Raw genomic sequence first — 22908 nt, 5'->3', positions numbered from 1 at the left:
ACCTCGCTTCTCAACCCTGTCCTTCCAGGACATTTATGTTGTTATATGAGGACACTATATATAAATATTTCAATTCCCTTCTTCCAGGAATCGCCAAAAAGTTTACAGTAAATAAGGGATTCTGGCAGAATTTCTTTTTTTCTAGGGTAAAAGGTGTAACTCATCTTAGGATCATATTGTCTAATCTGGGGGAATTCTCCCCCAGCCTCATCCTTCAGGTTTGACTGGCTTATTTTATGTGCTGTTTGGAATTTACTCAATTTTGACAGTCAGGTGAATGGGAAGATAGGGATTTGGGATAAAGAAGAGTCCAGGAAGAATACTCCAAAGAAGCTTGATGGTAGCTGCCATTTTCAAGGCTAATGTCAAAAAGTAAATACTGGTGGGCTTATTTCCTTTGTTCCACTGTATCTTAATTAGAATGTGGGATGTACGTTGAGTTTGGACTATATATTAAAAGTAATCCTTATTTTTGTGATTATGATAGTTTAGCAACTGATGGCTATATATTTAAGGAAAATGTAGCTTATTTGTATCAATATATAAAATTGATGTAATTTAAGAACCATTCTCACTGTTAATAGCTTTTCTATTTTGTTTCCTATATTTGCCCAGATAATAGTTGTGATAATCAAGAGTTGTCAGGATGTTTCCTACCTCCCAGAGAGAGAAGAAAAAGTAGGCTTGTTAATGAAATAAACTGCAATTTAATTTGAGGTATGGCATTAATTAAGTAGTTCAGGACATTGCTATGAACAAAGGAAGGGATATGAACTTTTTGTACATTGCATTTTCCCTAAAATGACCTTCTATAATTTTATACAAAACTTTTCCTTTATAGAAAGGAATGATATAAATCACTGTTATCTTTTATGACTTTTATTTCTTTTCCCTTTTGCTTTCTGTAACTTTGAAAAAGGAGAGGCCCTTACAAAGTAAGGTATCACTTCTGGGTCATTATATCCTAATATATTAATTTGACCTTGCTCACCCAAAATTAATTAATAGCTTAATTAGAGATTTGCTTTGGGAAGTGTATGGGGATTGAATTTTCTCCCTTTAATATAATTTTCTGTGGCTCCTGGCTGGCTCAGTTGGTAGAGTATGTGACTCTTCATCTCAGAGTCATGGGCTCAAGCTCCACATTGGGCATGGAACCTATTCAAAAAAATAAATAAATGAATAAATTTTTTTTAATTTAAAAAATCATTTTGTTACTATTCACATGAATAAAATAACCCTTTCCATCATATTTTAAAAATCCTAAAATCAGAAGATAATTGTCACCTAGTAAGATCTTAATTTTCTGGTAATGTTTTCTGAAGTATTAGATTTTTTTTTCTAGTTTAAGACAAAATGCAGTGTTATTTCTTAAAATGGTAAATTTTGATGAAATTAAAACTTTAAAATATCAAACTTGCAAAGAATCTTCAAGCTTTCAAACTCATAATCTTGTATGTTGGTAAACTATTCTACCTGTATTTTTAGTAAGCTGGAGATAGACTTCTTAAGGAGATCTATAAGTAAAATCAGGAGTTTATTTGCTTAGTGACTTAAATGTATTGATGATTTCTCTAAGATCTGATTAAAGAGGAGAGGAGACCGTAAACAAGACCATTTTACTCCTTATGTTTTATCACAGAAATAGGATGATTGCTTCCTTACCTATTAACCTGCCAAACATTTTAGTGAACTAATGGGAAAAGATAGTCTATTTTAATTGGGAACTATTAATTGGAACGGTGTTGCTTTTGAAATTAAATAAAATTACTAATGGATTTCTGAATTTAAAGATCTATTAAAATGAGCTTTGGCTGAATGTATCATGTCAAGATATCCTGTCATGGTTGGTTGCTGAAGCTTTTTATTTTTTGATGAGTACATGGCTACAAACATTCAAACTTACTTACAGTTAGAACCTCAGTATATCACGTGAGATATATCAAAATACCTTATACAGAGTTATTTTAGGGAAATGTGAGGTCTCGTCACCCTGAAATTTGGAAGAATAGAGGAACTTTGCTGCTATATATGTGTATATATGTACATGTCAAATCATTTTCCCTCATACATAGAATAAAAGTTTGATTTTTAAAATAGTTAATCAGGTGGCTTCATCTTATTCCCCATGACCAACCTTCAATAAATGACCAACCTTTATTTAAGCCATCCAAATTTAAGTCTAGTGAATTTACATGATAGAGCCCTTTAGAAAAAAAGATAATTGCCTTTTTGTAAGAGAAGTCCTGATAGAATATTCAGATGTCTGATTAAAGTCATTAAAATGTCCTCATTTGTTTTAAGTAATGTTCAAATTTTCCGAACATTAGAAATTTAATGTACATAAGATTTAAAATTAGGTGGCATTTCCTGAATTATCTGAAACTGGATTATTTGTATAATTCTGACAGAAAATTACCTTTTTAGTCTTCTCTCATTTGTGTAATGCTTTGCTTAACTAGTTCATCAATGGGAAGTATTCTTACTAATTCTTACTATTATAATGATCCCTATTTATCAAATAATGGTATATCTGTAATGAAAAATAAGCCAGAATGGTAACAGCTCTTACTGAGTACCTCTCTGAGCCAGACACGTGAGCTAGGTATCATTTCCTTTAATTGGGAAACTATTCCTGGATCTGTTCTTAAAGTCCCACTGTGAATGACATTCACAAAAAAAATTCTGTATCTAACTATTTCAGTTGTAGGCCTTATATAAATTCTTTTTTTTAAATTTTTTTATTGTTATGTTAATCACCATATATTACATAATTTGTTTTGGTGTACTGTTCCATGATTCATTGTTTGTTCATAACACCCAGTGCTCCATGCAGAATGTGCCCTCCTCAATACCCATCACCAGGCTAACCCATCCCCCCACCCTCCTCCCCTCCAGAAACCTCAGTTTGTTTTTCAGAGTCCATCATCTCTCCTGGTTCGTCTCCCCCTCTGACTTACTCCCCTTCATTCTTCCTCTCCTGCTATCTTCTTTTTCTTTTTTCTTAAAATATGTTGCGTTATTTGTTTCAGAAGTACAGATCTGTGATTCAACAGTCTTACACAATTCTTATATAAATTCTTAACTTCAGGCTACATGAATGTAGACCCAGAGATGTTTAGATAAGAAATCTAAATCTTTCCTATAAGAAATAGGTTAAGGAAAGAAAACTAGGTAACTTTTTAATAGTACATGCTCTAGACACTGCAGTATCTGTTATGTACATCTATTAGTTTGTCTTAAATATACGCAGAAAGGTGATTGGGTATTTAAATGCTTGTTTTTGCATGTAAGAGAGAAATAACTGGAAAGTAGTTTAAAAGGCTCAAAATGCATTAAAAAAAGTGCTCAAAATGGATTAAAAAATTAGTAGTGGTCTATATGTAGCACAAACTATAAAAGTAGACATTTAATCTAATCTTAGAGAAAATCTTTTTGCTCAGATCCTTTATGGTTGTTATCCTATATATTTCAGTTTATGTGAATCTTTTAGTTAGAACAAAATTTGAAGTTATCCTGTATAGCCTGGTATGGCTTTAAATGCTATATTGAAAGAACCTATCTAAATGTGAAATTAAAATATATATTTAGTCCTATAACAAATCCACCTAAACATAAAAATACATAAAGTACTAGTTTTTTTTTAAAATCTTCTCTAATAATTTGAAATATTCTATTTAGAGTCATAAAGTCACCAAATGTTGCATTGTATTCTGTGTTCATGTATGTTATCAAATTTCAAACTCTTTGAAAGATAACATTTATGCATATTTGCAGGGCAAAAGTAAACACTATCAAAGGAACTTTTCATACTTAAGTTTTTCTATATAATGTTTGCCACTACAAAATTTGTTGGAGGAAAAGTTCTTTATTGGTATTCTAAATGTTTCTTTCACAGTTTTATGCACCAAAACCAAAAACCACTGGTAGAATTGTCTTCAATTGTCAAACAATTTTGAGTACTTTCTTTTTAAATTACTTTAAATACATTTCATTCTTTGATATACATATTTTATTCTTTTTTAAGTGAATTTGCTAGTATAATTTATAACAATAGTAATACTTTGACAAATGTTTTTACAAATGTTGCACAAAATATTTGTACTCAAATGTCTTTTTAGTGTAGTTCTTGTTTTCTACAATTTGATTTTAAATTGATTTTTATTGAACCACTATTTGAGTTATATCCTCATAACTGTATTGTCCTAATTCAGATATTCAAAAGAACATTTTCTGCTATTAAAAATGTATTTTGTGATTGTGACTTTTTTGTTTGAAATTATGAAAATATTGTTTATTTTAAATTCTAAATGTATTTAAGAATATGTCCAGTCTTTGTGTATATTATTCATATTGAAAAAAAGAATTACTTTTAATTGTCAGGTTTTTCTTCCCCCAAGACTTATTAAATTTGAGTTTAAATATTAAAGTGGAATTTCTATTATAATAACCTTTCCTATGTTGTACTTCTGTAGTATTAAGTTACTGTGAACATTTAGGTCTTGGCTATTGAGTTAATTTATTAACAGATACTAAATATAACATTATTAGAACACGTAACCACAGTTATGTTGAATGCTGCATGGTCCTATCACAGGAGAAGGGAGTATAGTACAGTATATTATGAAAGTAATTGTAATGTGTAGTGTATAATTACATATAATATGTAATTATTTCATAATAGCACCTTAAGCAAAGTATTGCAAAGGTAATTAAAATGTTGTTCTCATCTGCAATTTTAAAGTTAGTCAAGTTGCTGTCCTTGATAAAGCTTAACTTTTATGCTAAAGTTAATGTGTATGAAAGGGTAGATTAATTTTCTTCTTTGTTTTGTTTCATTTCCAGGTGGAGGTTTGGCTGTTGGAACAGTTCTTCTAATTGGTTAGTATAGCATACACATTTTGTTCTTCCTGATCAGAGTTTTCTATTGTGCATAATGACTTCATGGGTTTACCTATTCTGATATTAAATATATAACTTTCTGTAAGAGTTAAGGTAAATTAGAAAGGAAATACCTTAGGTTTTAATTCGAATTCAAATGTTGATTTGAACTTGAAATAAATGAAGCAAGTATATCTGAAAATATAACTCTGGTAATTTAAAAATGTTCACAGTGCATTTTCCTCCATTTCTTTTTAAAAAGGTTAAAATTAATGCCAATTGATTTTTTTTAAATCTCTGTGTTTATAGTGGGATTATTATAGTGATTAATTTGAGAAGTTGATGTACCAATAAGTCCATTGTACATATATCATACATTTTTATTATTATTTTCTTCTTATTGAAAGAAAAGTAACAGATAAAGCATATTTTTTTTCATGTTTAAGTGTCAATAGTTCTGATTTAATTATATGTACATAATCTGATTTGCCTTATTGTTTAGTTTAGATCATAGAATCTGGAATTGAAATAAGCCTTGGCAGTTATGTAGTCAAAGAGCCCAACTAGCCATAAATCACTTTTCCATCATTGTTGACAGTATCAAACACAATTTGAATACATATTATATAAATTAAAAGGCTCACTACTTCACAAAACTATGCATTGTCATTGAAAGTACTGTGATTTATTAGAAAGTTCATTTCTTTTAAAGATTTTATTTATTAGAGAGAGAGAGAGCAAGCACAGGCAGAGGGAGCAGCAGAGGGAGAAGGAGAAGCAGAGGGAGAGGGAGCAGCAGAGGGAGAGGGAGCAGCAGACCCCCTGCTGAGGCAGGAGCCCGTGGCGGGGCTCGATCCCAGCACCCCAGGATCACGGCCTAAGCCAAAGGCAGGCACTTAACCGACTGAGCCACCCAGGTGCCCCAGAAAGTTCTTTATATTAATGTTTAATCTAAGTAATTCAACAGATTTGTTGTTTCTAATTTTATTCTCTGATGTAATACAGAATTAACTTATGTACTTCATCACATGACACTCTTAAAATATTTGAAAATATTTTATTACCTCAAATCTTCTCTAAACGAAATAGAGACAGGTTTTTAAACTGTTTTTTACGTGTTGTAGTTTTCATGTTCCTCACTCTCCTGGTTGTTCTTTTGTCATACCTATCATACTGGCATTGTCTCTTCAACTGTACTCGCAACTGAATACAATATTCCAAATTTACTATGCCTACACTCAGCATATTGAGACTATAAAATGTGATAATTTAGACAGAATTATTATTTCTAGGAGCCAATAAAATTATTTTATATTCATTGACATCTCTTAAGGTAGCAATGAAATGTGTTACTCTGCCCCAGGACTGCAAAATGGTGGTGTTTTAAATTTGGTATGTACAGAAGCATTTGTCTAATAAATGAAGCTCTATCTGGAAAACTCAAAAGAGATGTGTAGTACATCTTATTCCCCATCTCTGCTGGATAATTAAAGACTAATGATAATAGTGAGAGCTGCCCTAAAAATCTTACTATGGGTCAGTATTGTGCTAAGTGTTTTACTTTTTAGATTTTACTTATTATTTATTTGAGAAAGAGCACAAGTGGGCAGAGGGACAGGGAGAAACAGGCTCCCGCTGAGCAGGGAGCCCATCTCGGGGCTCGATCCCAGGACCCTGAGATCATGGCCTGAGCTGACGGCAGACGCTTAACCAACTGAACCCCCCAGGTGCCCTGTGCTAAGGGTTTTATACATGGTTTTTCCATTAATATAACAACATTGTAAAATGTTACATGTAATCCATATTATTCTCATCTTATACTTTAAAAAATAAGGCTCACAGGGGTGAAGTACCTTTCCCATTATCACACAGCGAGTGAAAGAACTAGGATTTGAATTCTGGTATGACTGAAAAGCCCGTGTTTTTATAACTGTGCTCTGTAGCTTTCTTATATGCTTCATTTAATAGCCATAAACAGTAAAATAGGAGTTTTGTACCTTTTTAGAATAAAGTTTTAAATAGTAAATTAAGTCTACATTTGTGGGTTTTTTTCTTTTAATAAATTTTCAAATTTCTAAACTTGAAAGAGCCCTCAGTTAATTCACAATAAGGACAGAAGTTGCAGCAATGCCAAAAAATTCTTTTTTTTTTAAGAGAACAAACTGGTGGTTGCCAGAAGAGATGATGGTGGGGGTAGGGGGAGTAAAATGAGTGAAGGGGAGTGGGAGGTACAGGCTTCCAGTTATGGAATGCATTAATCACAGCGGTGAAAGGTAGAGCATAGGGATTATAGTCAATGGTATTATAATAGGGTTATTTGATGAGAGATTGTAGCCACACTTGTGGTAAACGTAGCATAAAGGTATAGAATTGTTGAATTAATATGTTGTACACCTGAAACTAATGTAACATTGTGTGTCAGCTGTACTTCAACAAAAAAATTAATAATAAAATTAAACTTTTTTTTTAAAGATTTTATTTATTTGGTAGAGAGAGACAGCAAGAGAGGGAACACAAGCAGGGGGAGTGGGAGAGGGAGAAGCAGGCCTCCCGCTGAGCAGGGAGCCCGATGTAGGGCTCAATCCCAGGACCCTGAGATCATGACCTGAGCCGAAGGCAGACGCTTAATGACTGAGCCACCCAGGTGCCCCAAAATTAGATTTTTTAAAAAAGAAAAAATGTTCTTATTTTACATAATCACCATTTCTTCATTCCAGTCAGAAAGTTTTGTCTCCATAATAGTAAAACAATATAAAAGGCTATTAAGATTTTTCAAGTGTGCAATATTTGTTAAAGATTGATTTATACAGTAGCAGCTTATTGCTACCTAAAATATATTAATTTTTAAAAATCATGCTATTGAGTCATTTTGGTTCTGTGTTCAGTCATCATATTTGAACGCAACCATTAATTTCTATGCAGCTCTTGATTGCAAAATACCTGCCAAGTTCTTGCCAGCCATTCACTTCGATCACTACAATATAATTTCCTGGACACTTACCTAGGGCTTAGTGCCTAAGTCTCTGAATAATAGACAACATTTAATAAAAAATTAAGTAAAATATGTTCTATAAAATATTTGTGCCACCCATTAGTCTTTAAAGTACTATTTAAGAACCTGAGGTACAGAATTATTCCTAACAGTAGACAAAAGACGGAGAAATACCCTGTAATTGAGAAGTTCTAGAAATGGTGATGTCAGTGTCATTTTTAAAAACTTATCTTTTAGGGGCACCTGGGTGGCTCAGTCGTTAAGCGTCTGCCTTCGGCTCAGGTCATGATCCCAGGGTCCTGGGATCGAGCCCCCCATCGGGCTCCCTGCTCCGCGGGAAGCCTGCTTCTCCCTCTCCCACTCCCCCTGCTTGTGTTCCCTCTCTCGCTGTTGTCTCTCTCTGTCAAATAAATAAAATCTTTAAAAAAAATAAAAAAAATAAAAAAATAAATAAAAACTTATCTTTTAGTAAATAAAGAATGAATGAAGGATTTTATGGACAAAATATTTCAGTTTTAATGTCAATAAATAAATACATAAAATACAAAGGGATATGTAGAGAATATTAGGTTGTCCTTTGAGGTGCTCAGTCCCTGTACTCAGAGACAATACTGTCCTGGTATCCTCCCCAAATATTTCTACTGAAGTAATAAACATGGGGACACTCTGCTTTTTCCACTTAATACATCTTAGAGATCAGTCTATGTGCAATTATATGCTATTCTAACAACTGCATAAGATTTCATTATATGGATGTGCCATAATTTATTTAAATAATTCTCTATTGATGAATCTAAGTTCCATTCTTCTATTGCTAACAGTGCTATGTACATAATCTTGTATATAAGCTTTGCAAACATTTGTAAATATCTGTAGAATAAATTCCAAGATACAGACTCGCTTAGTTGAGGCATGTTAAATTGTATTAGATATTATTAGATTGTTCTCCGAAGAGGGATATGCCATCTTTTACTTCAGTCAGTCAGCAGTTAAAAGAATACACCGGTGAGTTCACCTTTACCCTTGACAACACTGTGTATTACCAAACATTTAAATCTTTACTAGTCTAAACAAGTGAAAAGTGAAGAATGGCATTTCCTCATTTGGGCCTGGGACTTTTCGCTTTGATGACTAAAAATCTGGAATTACTATAATAGTTTTTAAAATGTGCAACTAAATTTTAATTCTTTTCTAAAGGGGAAGTATCTGTGAATGATACTAAGGATCCAGTGATGATTGATAATTCATTCAATAAATGTTCATTGAACACATGGGTGTATGCTAGATATTGGGGTTACAAATATAAATCAGATACTCTCTTCCCTTAAGGAACTTTGCACCTATGGAGGAGACATAGGTAAAGCAAATAATTACAATATAATAAGTTAAATACCATAATAGATGTGTCTATTATTACATTTTAACATGGGTTGTAGCTAGAACAAGGGGCTGCTATTGATTTTTGTATATTGATCTTATAACCAGCAACTTTTGGAATAGTTTATAGATTCACTTGAATATTATGAGTAGGCAGTCATCTTCTGCAAATATTGACAATGTTACTTCATAACAGATTTTGTTATCTTGCAATTGGGTGCTTCCATAACAAATACTAAAAAATAGGAGTGTGGCTTTGGAACCAGGTAATAGGCAAAAGCTGGAAGGATTTTTGAGGAGCATATTAATTAAAGAAAGCCTAAATTGCCATGAACAGATTGTTAGTAGAAATCTGTACTCTGATGACACTGCTAGTGAGAGGGAAAAGAACTGAGATCCATGTTACAGAAAGCTGAAGGATGGGGCATCCTTGTTATACAGTAGCAAAAAGCATAGTGACATTGTTGTCTGCAGTTGTATGGGAATAGAACACATGCCTAATGAACTTGGTCTAGCAAAGGAGTTTTTTTTTTTTATAGTGAGTAATAAGGAAAAGCTCAGACAAGAATAACTAAAGCATAGCAACAGACTTTTTAAAAAGTCTATCTTTGATGAAATATCAATTCACCAACATATACTAGGTATTCAGTAACTGTTGAATTAATGATTGAATAAAAGAATATGAGAGGTATAAGGCAAAGGCCTTGCCTTTATAGTCTGGTTTTTCTGTAAAGCTGGTATTTTGAATCTTCTCAGTATTACTTATGCCCTACTATCAACTTCTAAGTGTTAAAGATTTTTGAAAATATGCATAACTGTGATAATTTAGTTTCATCATCTATTAGCTTTTCTTTAGAAAACCTTAAAGCAGGGGTCACCTGGGTGGCTCAGTTAAGCATCCAACCCTATGTTTCAGCTCAGGTCATGATCTCAGTGTCATGGGATAGAACCCCATGTTGGGCTTCATCCTCAGGCTCTGCTTGAGATTCTCTCCCTTCCCCTCTGCCCCTCCCCCTGCTTGTTTTCTCTCTCTCTAAAATAAAATATCTCCATGGGGCCCCTGGGCAACTCAGTTGGTTAAGTGGCCAACTCTGGATTTCAGCTAAGGTCATGCTCTCAGAGTACTGGGATCAAGCTCCCTTTTGGGCTCTAGCTCGATGGGGAGTCTGGTTGGGATTCTCTCTCTCCCTCTCCCTCTGCCCTTCCCCCTGCTCATATGTGTGCAACTTGTATAGTAGATGAAGTCTGCCTTAAAAAATGGTTCAGGGGTGCCTGGGTGGCTCAGATGGTTAAGCGTCTGCCTTCGGCTCAGGTCATGATTCCAGGGTCCTGGGATCGAGCCCCACATCGGGCTCTTGGCTCAGCAGGGAGCCTGCTTCTCCCTCTCCCTCTGTATCTCTGTGTCTCAAATGAATAAATAAAATCTTTTTTTTTAAAAATGGTTCAATAGCTCCAAATATAAACCAATTATGGAGATATAAAGTCAGTGGATAGGAGCATAGGGCATTACTATATTGCTCATCACTCAAAGATTTTTTTTTTATTCCAGAAGTTAAAGAAATTTAAAGCATGAAGATGGTTTGCATTAATAGGTTTTCATTATAGATTGTCAAGTTTTTAACCATTTCTCTTAAAAGAGATTACTCATTTACCGAGGCAATTGTCTGCATAAGTGTGTACATGCACATGAGTATGGGCTTGCAGAGCAGTGTATTTACAGTGTCAGTAGCAATAGAACTATGAAAACTAGAGATAGCACTGCCAGAAACCCAGGTAGATCTATTTTAGGTCTTCCAAATACAGCTGAATAAATGAATATGAATTTATAACAGGTCATTTTCAATTGAATAACCAAGGTACCCCTACATTTACTTAGAAAATCAAAGATAAACTTTTCCCAAAACATGTTTCATTCTTTAGTACTGGACTGGGTTTTGAGATGTTTATATTTAAATTGCTTTCTGACGGTCTGGCACAAAGATAAATTTGGGACATCTTAAAAGTATCAAAAGTGAAGGAATGGCATAAATATTTAGAGTTTATATAGCTTCTTTTAAAATAAAGGATCTTAATCTGTTTGCAGTGATATTGAGCATCAAAAGGTTTAATAGAAGTTGTCATTAAAATACAAGTTATGTGACACTTATGAGTGCATTTTTAATCTCTTATGTTAATTATATCATTTTAGTTCAGAAGTAGGAAATAAATGATATACCGTTAGACAATTACAACTAGCTATGAATGTAACTTTTGTATTAGTTACCTATTACTGTGTAACAATATTAACACAAGCTTAGTTTTAAAACAAAACACATTTATTGGGGCGCCTGGGCGGCTCAGTTGGTTAAGCGGCTGCCTTCGGCTCAGGTCATGGTCCCAGGGTCCTGGGATTGAGCCCCACATTGGGCTCCCTGCTCAGCAGGGGGCCTGCTTCTCCCTCTGCTGTTCCCTCTGCTTGTGCTCTCTCTCTCTATCAAATAAATAAATAAATAATCTTTTAAAAAAACCACATTTATTATCCCATGTTTTTTGTGTGTTGGGAGTGCAAGCAAAGTTTATCAGGGTCCTCTGCAAGCCAACAGTCAAACTCGGGACTGGGTTCTCATCTGAAGGCTTGGCAGGGGAAGGATCTGCTTTCAAGCTCACATGGTTGTTGGCAGCATTCAGTGCCTTGCTGCCTGTAAGTCAAGGGCAACTCACAACATGGTATCTTATTTCTTCAAAACCAGTGACGAAGAATATATCTCAGCAAGACAGACGTTATAGTCTTATGTAATAGAAGGGTGACATCCCATTACCTTTGCCAACTTCTTCTGGTTAGAAACAAGTCACAGCTTCCACACACACACACTCAAAAAGAGGAAATTATACAAAGGCATGAATACCAGGAAATAGGAATTATGGGACTCACCTTAGAATCTGCCACTCTTTTCACAATTTTAATTTGTTATTATTTCATGTAATAGCAAAAACTAAGCACTCTCAATATATTCTTCACAGGATATTATGGTATTTTCTCATCTTCAACCTTTTTGAAATTGCTGAGTTATATATTTTCTTCTACACCATGTAATAAATTCTAAGCATTTGCCCTATTATGCACAAGTTGGCAAACTATAGCCTGTAGGCCAGTGACCTATCTCTAAATAAAGTTTTATTAGAACACAGCCATGCATAATTATTTGTACATTGTCTATGGTTGCTTCTGTGGTACAAGGGCAGAGTTGAATAGTTTCAACAGAGACTGTATGTACAGTTCACGAGTCTGAAAAACTTATTTTCTGACTCTAAGAAAAAGCTTACCAATAGCTGTTTTATATTCTGTATTTTTCTTAACTTATATTATGGTAGTACAACTTGTTGAAAGATTGAAATAGGACAAACTGGTATCCATGCAGTTCTTTAGTAAAACCACCTGACCTTTTGTCCTGAAGCATCTAAGCACCTACAATGTGTTTAGCACTGGTAGGCAGTATAAATCTTGGGTTTTACCCTTTCTGAACTTAAACTGGATGTTGATTGCACATGGAATAAATATGAACAGTACATATATAATATACAGATGTTTTTGCAAATGTAAGAGGTATAGAAAAGGCTTAAATTGAATCAAACTATGGGTAGAAATTGAGGGGAAATGAAGAGAGAAAAGTACTCATATGGAAAACTGTATTAAATGCACAAAAGTAGATATCAACGCATTATGCTTATGTAATAAGTGAAAGCTCTTCTAAAGTAGAGATTATTTATTTAGAATTAGAGGGAAAGTTTGGCTTCCTTCCCCTGGGTCTCTTGCCGCAACTACCTACTTGTAGAATTCAAATTGTAAAACTTCAGAACCTTAGACCAGTTTCTCAAATTGCAGTGTGCAGAGACGAGGCTGTTTACTTTTCATCCACCAGAGGACTCCTGGGATTTTTGTTTGTTTAACTTTATGGCCAGCTAAATCCATCATGCTTTACCTCTTTGTTATCTTTGGTCACTGTCCAAGAATTAAGCTATTCTAATGATCTTCTCTGTTACTTTTATCTCCGAATACTCTTTTTTTCTCTGTAGATTCAATTTCCTACTCTTCTTATCCCTTCTAAATCTTTCCAGTTTGCTTTCTATAATACCTGTTTCATGTAAAACAAACTCTAATGTCTTAAAAATTATCATTAAATATTTTATTGAAATATATAACATTTATTGAGGATTTACTGTGTACTGGGTATCATGCTGTGCCTTTGACATGTATTTTATCATTTAGTTTCACAGCAATCAGAGGAAATGTCTATATTTTACAGGAGATTGGAATTTTGAGAGAAGCCAAGTAACTTGCCCAGAGTCACACACTTAGTAGCTAAGATTTGCGAGTGGGTTTCTCTGACATTAAATCCTCATTTTACACTAAAACGTGATAATTTACCTTAAATTTTTTTCCAGATGAGATTTATACTTTTGGCTTTTCTACCTTTTATATCATCTCACTGCTGCCATAGAGTGACTTCTTAGTTGTCTCTATCATTTATTGGAGACCTTCATGATCTCCAACCTCAAGTAAGCTTTCAGCATTTGCCAGTGAACTTTTGTATCTGTCATCACCTCTTTTTCATTCTCAATAACTTCAGTGGTCTTTTAAAACCTTCTTGTCCTCAAACATCTAACATTACTACTTCCTTCCTCATTTTCTCAGATAACTTGCAGTATTTTACATGGGAACAGTAGTCTCTTCAGATGAGAACTCACCCAAATTCCCATTGTCAAACTTCAATACTTACTTCTACCCATACATGGGAAGATGTCCTGTACCTTCTCCTGTTTGAGAATCGTCCTTTCACCTGGACATTAGATCTTTCCCTTCCACCTTTCCAAGGAGTGGCAATATCAATTTTCTCTTCTTTAACTTCTCCTTCTTTTTTAGTTCTTTCCCCTGTGTACTTAAACATGCTCAATCTGTTTTCAAGCCTTATTTCTTTTTTGAAAGGGAAAATTCTTTGTCCTTACCCCCACTCCTCTAACTATCCCTTTTTCTCTTCCCTTTTATAGCCAAGACTCTTGAGTAGTCTGTACCTCTTTTATGTTTTCACTATATTTCAGTCATTGCTCAGTTTACTTCAGGCATAGCACAGCACTGAAGCCACCTTAGCCAGAGACATTAGTGACCTTCTCGTGGCTAAACCCAAGAAATACTTCTCAGGTCTCTTCCTTCTTGATCTCTGCAACAATTGATACAGTTACGCACTCTTTTGCTGAAGTACTCTCTTCCTTTGGACCTTTTATAACATTCTTGTCTGGTTTTCCTTCTACCCCTCTGCTTTCGTTTTTTAAGACTCCTTTGCCTCTAATTTAAAATATTGGTATCTCTTCTCTCTTCTAGTGCTACATATACTCTCCCTGGAAGATCTCAGTTCCTGCCATAACTAGAATGACGGGGGAGGGGGGACTCATTTTATGAAAGTAATCAGTAATCTCTAGTCATTGCTACATACATAGGATCCACAGAGAAATGCGGAGATCATATTCAACTCCCTACTCAACATTTTCTCTTGAATATCTTACAGGCACCTCAAAATTAATGTGTCTAGAGCTGAACTTTCCTTATCTCCAAATTCTATTCCATTCCTCTTCCTGTGATTCCTGGATTATTCAGTCTACCAAGTGACACATGCCAGAGACCTGAGTGATATATTTGTATCTCACACTGTACGCATCCAGTAATCATTAAATCCCAAGGTTTTTAACCTTTTAAGTATTTTAAAATTCTACTTCTCTCTATTCTTACTACTGTGACCCTAATCCACAAATCTCACTGAAATTATTGTAAGAGCTTCTTAAATTGCTTCCAGTGTTTTCTTCAGTTCATTTTCATACTATAGCTAGAATGAACTTTCTGATATAAAATCTAATCATGTTGTATCCTTGCTTAAGACCTTTCTGTGCTCTCTATCGATCTTAACATAAGGTCCATATTCTGTAGCCTGGACTATAGGGCCTTTAATGATCTACCACTGCTGATTCACTTCAACCTTATCTCTTCTCATGCTCTCACCTCTTTCCTCAAGCCTTCTGTTTATCACCCTAGGCTTTTAATTCCATCCAAGTGCCATTCTCTCCAGGCCATTGCTTAAATTATTTCTTGCTGACTCTTTTTTCCCTTTCTTTCTGCTTTTTTTTTAAATTTAAATTCAATTAATTAACAAAATGTATTATTTGTTTCAGGGGTACAGGTCTGTGATTCATCAGTCTTATATAATACCCAGTGTTCATTACATCCCATGCCCTCTCCAATGTCGATCACCCAGTTTCCCCATTCCCCCTACCCCCCTCCCCTGCAGCAACACTCAGTTTGTTTCCTATGATTAAGAGTCTCTTATGGTTTGTCTCCCTCTCTGGTTTCATCTTCTTTCATTTTTTCTTCTCTTCCCCTATGATCCTCTGTCTTCTTTCTTAAATTCCACATGTCAGTGAGATCATATGATAATTGTCTTTCTCATCCTAACTCTTAATCATCCCTTAGGTCTCCACTTTGATTCTCTTCCAGAAAGACTTCTTTAATTGTTGCTTTCCTTACCCTCAGTCCCATTAGTATCCCACCTGTATACTTCTGTAGTATTCTGTATTTACTTTATATCATGGCACTTACTACACTTTGTTGAAAATACCTGATCGTGTATATTATTCAGTAGACTATAAACTCCATGACCATAGGAACCATGTAAGGGCACAATGAATACGTGCTTGAATGAAGGAATGAATACTATGAAAGCCTGGCTAAAAAAGTGGTAAGAAGTAGGTAGTCACGGAGTATTTTGAATAATGAAGAGATATTATGAAGGATGCACTTCAGGAATAAAGTAAAAACTTGAAGTGTTGGAAATACTCATTACTCTCATTGAAACATGAGATGATGTTACTATACTTTTGAGACTTTAAACCATAAATTTACTACCATATTTTGATACAACAATGCTACCTAACTTTTCTATTTCTGCATTTCATTTTGTATATTGTATTCAAAATGTCTCATTAGCTATGCTTAGATTGCTCTGATATAGCATTTCCCTACATTTTTCCTCTTAATAGGTCTCTCTCAAGAATGTTGATTTCTAGTTCTGTGCTTTTTTTTAAAAAAAGATATATTTATTTATTGGGGGGGAAGGGCAGAGGCAGAGAGAGGAGGAGAGAAGCCGACTCCCAATTGAGAGCGGAGCCTGCTGTGGGGCTCCATCCCACCACTCTGAGATCATAACCTGAGCCCAAATCAAGAGTTGGAGGCTTAACTGACTTTGCCACCCAGGTGCCCCTCTACTTCCGTGCTTTCTAAATGTGTAGGAGATAGAGGAGAGACAGGAGGTAGGATGATTCCCAGATGTTTGGCCTGAGAGGATTTGGAGTTAGTAATACTAGGTGAAGTCAGAAAAGGAGGAGAAAGAGGAAATATTGAGGTGAAGTATGAATTCAGTTTAAACATAGTGAATTTTAGGAGTATTAAATTTAGGCTAGAGAAAAATATTTGGGATTTCTCAACATTATTTGACTAATTTTTTAATCAGTGGATGTTTTGGTTAAAGTCATTCATAGGCATGTATTAGAATGCCCAGGTTTATAGATCCTGGAGGATCTAAGATGGAACTGTTAATTCCCTGAAATTATATGTAAATTTGTGTATGACTGTGTATATTTTTAGAGTAACATATAACTTACATCAGATTTTCAGAGTGGTCTGAGACTCCAGGAAAGACTAAGAACAACTAGAGTAAAAGGGAAAGCAAGTCAAAATCTAAATCGAAAGCACATCAGTGTTCAGGGATAGATAAAGGAAAATAAGCCCATGAAAAAAATTAAGAGCATAGCCTCTGGAATCAGCCTGCCTGGATTCAAATCATGGCTCTACTATTTACTAGCTATATCACGTTAGGCAAGCTGCTTGCTTTCCCTGTGCCTTGTTTCTTTACCTGTAAGATAGGGATTAACAACATTTATCTTACAATTTATTATGAGGATTAAATGAACTAATGCATGAGAAGTACATTGCACATGTTTAGCATATAGTTAGTGGTCAAGTTTAGCTATTTATTATTTTTAACAGGATGTTGAGTACCTGAGAATTGATGACTATAGCCCACATTGAGAAAAAGAAGGCAAAGGTTAAAGTTCCCTCTTTCCTGCAGCTGGGATTAAATACCTCCTTGCAGGCCCAGAGATCCACCACAGCTACTTCCTTATAACTCCATCACCATCACCATTAGCAAGGATCATAGGCAAGGATTGGAGAGAACAGGAGTGTAGTACTGAAGTTCAAAAGTGATCTCTCACTCAGGCGAGTACAGGGGTACAGTTCCCAAGGGTATCAGATACAGACATTGAAGATGCTTGCAAAAAGCAGAAACTGGCATCCATGTTTCCCAGCTGACTTCTTGCTGAACTTTTGAACCTATAAGCCCATCAGTGAGTAGTACATGGTGAGAGAGTCCTTGGGGGAAGTCTGCCTTAAATCTCCTATGGTTTGTCAGCATTCTCAACAACAACAGTTTTCTGTGTCTGGTGTAGAAAAGGGAGGGAGGCCTGCTGGGATGGATTGTATAAACAGCCGAAATAATAATGATAGCAATAGCTAACATTTCCAGAGCAGAAGATGAATATAAATTACTGGCCAGCGCCCCCAAAACCTAGATTCCACTTCAGAAGGGTTTTTCAATGACAGATCTGGCCAAAGTGAAACTGAACAACCACCCGTGAAAACCACGCTCACTGCCTACATGGAAACCACCGTAACTTCATAGGCTGGAAACAGCAGGCTTAAATATTAAATAGACCAGATCATACTGAGGCTGGGGACATCGCTCCCTAACCAGACAGGCAATTATGTAAGTTGATCACTGCCACTTTTTTCCTCCGGCTCTCCCAACAATACAACTGGAACTTGGAGAGAAGACATAGAGGAAGAGGTATTTTAGAACCTTCCTTTCCTTTAGAACCCCTCTGTCCCACTAAGGCTTTCAAACCACAAGTCCTAGTCTGCTTTGAAGGGGAAGGGGGAAGCTTTGCACTGAATGTTAAAGTTTTAAATTTGTTCCAAATGTTAATAACTGAAAATGGTGAGAAAATCACTGAATTATCTCCAGATGTCAAGAAATGAGAAAAGGAAGATTTGACATAGCATAGTGGAAAGTAGTGACTGGAAAAATTAAATAGGACCATTTCATGTTTATTTACCAAAGAATTGAGAGTTCTGTATAAACTGTTTACCATATATAAAGAATGTCTAAAGAAACGGCAATGGGGCACAAAAAGTATCTTAAAAATAGGGGGTATGAGTGGAGAGAGAGAGTTTAGTTCCAAGAAGAAATTCGCCCATGGTAATAGCTGCAGTAGACAAAATAAGACAAAGATTTTTAAAGTGTCCAGGAAAATAGAAAGTCATTGGTGACTTTAATAGCATTCTCAGCACAATGAAAGGGCAGCTCCTTTGGACTTTGATATTAAGGAAAAATTGATATTCCTGTTGTTTCTATCCATTAGGCTTCATTCTGCCTCTCGTGTGATTCCATTTATATATGACAGGCCATCAAATATTTGAAGACAGCTCTCTTGCATCCCTTGGGTCTCTTTTTCTTCAAACTAAATATCCCATTTCTCATGCTTTTAAGTTCTTTCACCATCCTGGTCACTTCATTCTGAATATGCTTTAGTTTCTGTAAGTCCTCAAATGAAATATACTATTGTCAATTTGGTCCACTACTATAGAATAGACTAGGACAACCATCTCTCTCAACCTAAGAATTAGACTATTAATTCAGGCCAGAGCTACATTTGCTTTTTGGCAGTTCTGTCACATCATTGTCATTTTTGCTTTCCCCATGTTATGGGAATTCACTAAATAGATTAATTAAATGCTTAGTGTACAACTTCAAAATTTGTTTCACAAAAATGGTGATTTTCAGCTTGAGGAGCTTAGGTTTTTAACTAATCTCTAAATAGGCGATCTTCTTCCTATTAGTTTTCCTGCCTCATAGGAGTCTTTGAAAAAATCGGGCCAATAACTATTATAAAGTGTGTGCACGTGTGTGTGTGTGTGCGCGCGTGTGCTTGCGTGTGTTTTCAGCCAAACTACAGTAGATATGGCTGATTTACAAGATAAAATAGATTTTTGGTTTTTTCTTTAATTATACAAATATTTACTAAATGTATAGTATGTACCTACTACAGCAATACAGCAATAAGATGAATTCTCTGCCATGAGGATCTTTTAGTTTGATGGAGAAATTTCAATATGTATATTAAATGCTACTGTAGGAGTTAACAGGATGCTCCAGGGCACTCTGATCATCTCACTCAGCCTTGAGGAAAGCTTCTCCAAAGATGAGTTTATCTATTTTGGGTCTGGGAGGATTTGAGGGAATTAGCTAGCCAAAAAGTTGAAGTAATTTATGCAGAGGTCCTGACTTAAGATGTAGTATGGCTACTGGAGATAGTAATTTAAGCTATGAGTGTATATAAGATCAGTAGGGATTATATTAGGTAAGAAAAGAGTTACAACTCTCACTCATTTAAAACATAGGTAGAAAAAAAGAAATTCTGCCATCTAGTTTATTGTTACTCTTCATTAATGATAAATCACTCATTTTTTTTAAAAAAAAAGATGTATTTGAGAGAGAGAGAGAGCATGAGTGGGAGGGACAGAGGGAGAGAGAATCTCAAGCAGGCTCCACACTGAGCATGGAACCAACACAGGGCTCATCTCACGACCCTGAGATCACAACCTGAGCTGAAACCAAGAGTTGGATTCTCAACCAACTGCACCACCCAGGTGCCCCCACTCAATATTCTTTATCTGTAGGTGTCTCTCCCTAGTTTATGAAGTAGTTATCTAACTTAGTTCATTCCCTTACTGAAAAATGGAATATTGTCCTTAACTTTACAAATACTTATTTTTATTTTTCTAATTAAGTAGGTTTCTTTCTTTCTTTACTGGAAAGTTGTTAAAAAAGCATCATGTCCTTTTTAGGGATGTGACAGTATTCCATTTTTAACACTAATATTTTTATTTATACACATTGTGTGGCAGCAACTGCACAGAGCATGTAGACCGTGTTAATGGATTTGGTTCTTTCTCTCAAGAGTAATGAGAGGGCGCCTGGGTGGCTCAGTTGGTTAAGCGACTGCCTTCGGCTCAGGTCATGATCCTGGGGTCCCGGGATCGAGTCCCGAATCGGGCTCCCTGCTCAGCGGGGAGTCTGCTTCTCCCTCTGACCCTCTTCCCTCTCGTGCTCTCTCTCATTCTCTCTCTCTCTCTCAAATAAATAAAATCTTTAAAAAAAAAAAGTAATGAGAAATCACTGAAAAGTTTTAAATAGGGAAGTGACATAATTGGGTTTGTATTTTCAAAAGGTCACTACTAAATTGGAGGCCTAGAGTGGATGCAAAGAAATAAAAAAGCAATTGCAGTTGTCTAGGTAAGAGTTGTTGGTAGCATGACTAGGAGAGTGACACTGTCATGGAAGGAAGTGATCAAATTTCAGAAATACTTTAAAATAAATTTAACAGGATTTTAGGGAGAGGAGAGAGAGAGAAAAGGTAGCAAAATAAATCCTGATTTTTTTTAAAAACTGAAAGAGGACCATATTTTATAGAAAAAAATAATGAGTTACTGGTTCCATCTTGGATATGTGGGATTTGAGGCACTTTGGTACTTGTGTATTTAATAGTAACAGAAGCCTGAAAGCAGAAGGAAAAGTTCATGGTAGATTGATGATGAAGTAAATTATAGGACATACATTTTCTAGAATATTATGCACCCCGAAACACGATAGCTACAAGACTATGAAGCATGTGAGATTAAGTGAAAATACCAGGATACAAAATTCAGTAATAATTGTAACCATATAAGAAAACATCCACAGAAAAAGTACTGAAAGGAAATCTAGCAAATTTTAGCAATAATTCTGTGAGGGTGATGGATGGTGGAAGAATTTTTAAAAATTTGAATTTCCCATGTTGTAAAAATGTCAACCTTAGAAATTAAGATTTTTAATATCTGATTTGGTTTTTACGTCAATGATTTGTAATTGGTTTATATGGTTGCTTCTGTAAACTGACCTAATAGCAATTCCTTAAGATAAAATCAGTTCTTTTTTTAAACATGACTTTCTGGTTTTTTCTAAAGTTGAATAAAGACAAATTGTTAGTTATGTAAAATGAGTATTTTTTTTTCCTGGTATGGTAGCTGCATTAGTGAATAGGCAGTGCTGGTCATCTCATCTACAGTTCTCTGCTCGCTTTTCCGCCTGTCAGCTGTAAGCAGTGCAGAGGCATTGAAAATGTTTTCCTTGACACACAAAAGCTCTCATGAATTGCTCCTAAATCCATATCAAATGCATTTTTTGTCTTTTAGATTTGTGGATTTTAACTTGTGATGATAGTATTAACTAGCTATGTTCTTTAATATATAAAGTTGAACTTCATATAAATCCACTATGCTTCTAATCATGGATTTGCTCTAATACACAGTGCTGAGAAAGTTTATAAACAAGTTACCACCTGGTGTTTTAGTTGCACCTTAGGAAATTGTTTTAATAAATCAAATTTACTGAATTATTAATTACAAACAGTAAAGGGACCCATTTAAGTATGTATTTTAGTGAGATTTTACAAATATAAATACTCATAGAACCACCACAACTATCAAGATAGAAAACATTTCCATCATCCCCCGAAATGTCCACATGCCCAAAAAGTTTTCTGGCCCCAGGCACCTAACTCCTTCCTATCACTAGAGATAGTTTTTACTCACTCTTGAGTATCATATAAAGGCATTCGAGCCATGCGTACTTTTTGTGTCTGGCTTTTTTCACTTAGCTTAATGTTTTTGAGATTCATCCATATTGCATGTACATTAGTTTATTTCTTTTATTGAGAATTATTTCGTTTGTATATGTGACTTTTTTTTTTTTTCCCATTCCCGAGTTGTTGGACATTTGTGTTGTTTGTAGCCTTCGGCTGTTACCAAAAAAAAAAAGCTGCCATAAACATTCTGTATACAACTATGTACGGACATGTGTTTTCATGTCTCATGGGTAAATATGCAGGAGGAGAATTGCTGGTTCCTATAAGTGTAAATTTAACTTTATCAGAAACTGCCTATTTTCTAAAGTAGCTGTACCACTTTGCAGTGCCACTAGCAACGTAGGAGCATTTTATTTGTTCCATACCTTTGTCAATACTTGGTATCGTGTTTTTATTTTACCTTTTCTAGTAGGAATGTAGTGGTTTCTCGCAGTGTTTTTAATTTGCTTTTTTTGGTGTTTAATACTGTTAAACATCTTTTTATACATTAATTGGACATTCACAGGTCTTTTGTGAAGGATGTATTAAAACCTTTCGTTCATTTTTATACTGGGTTGTTTGTCTTATTGAATTAAAAGTTTTTAGTATATATATTGGATACCAGTTCTCAATCAGATCTATGTATTGAAAATATTTTCTTTCTGTAGCTTGCTATCCTTTTTTTTTTCTGTTGTGGTTCATGCTTCCATACCCTGAGAAATCTTTGTTTACTCCAAGGTAGCAAACTTAGTCCCTATGTTTCCTTCTAATAGTTTATTGTTTCAGCTTTTGTATTTAGTTTTCTGATCCATTTCAAGATAATATTTGAGTATTAGTATGAAGTAAGATAGAAA

At 34.9% G+C, this 22908-nt stretch overlaps 1 protein-coding gene across 1 annotated transcript in view; it reads left to right on the top strand.

The window, feature by feature from the left end:
• The window catches only part of ELP4 (elongator acetyltransferase complex subunit 4), a 244084-nt gene that overhangs the window by 2953 nt on the left and 218223 nt on the right, over window positions 1-22908 (top strand). The window contains exon 2 of the mRNA XM_028087751.2: window positions 4846-4881. Within this exon, the coding sequence (XP_027943552.1) occupies window positions 4846-4881 (36 nt within the window). The remainder of the gene's footprint in view (window positions 1-4845; window positions 4882-22908) is intronic.

Source organism: Eumetopias jubatus, unplaced genomic scaffold (assembly GCF_037043125.1).
Source record: "Eumetopias jubatus isolate StellerSeaLion01/CBP00866 unplaced genomic scaffold, mEumJub1_p1.0 scaffold_13, whole genome shotgun sequence".
Lineage (NCBI taxonomy): Eukaryota > Metazoa > Chordata > Mammalia > Carnivora > Otariidae > Eumetopias > Eumetopias jubatus.
Note: the sequence above shows the minus strand (reverse complement) of the source record. Positions and strands in the feature narration are given on the sequence as shown.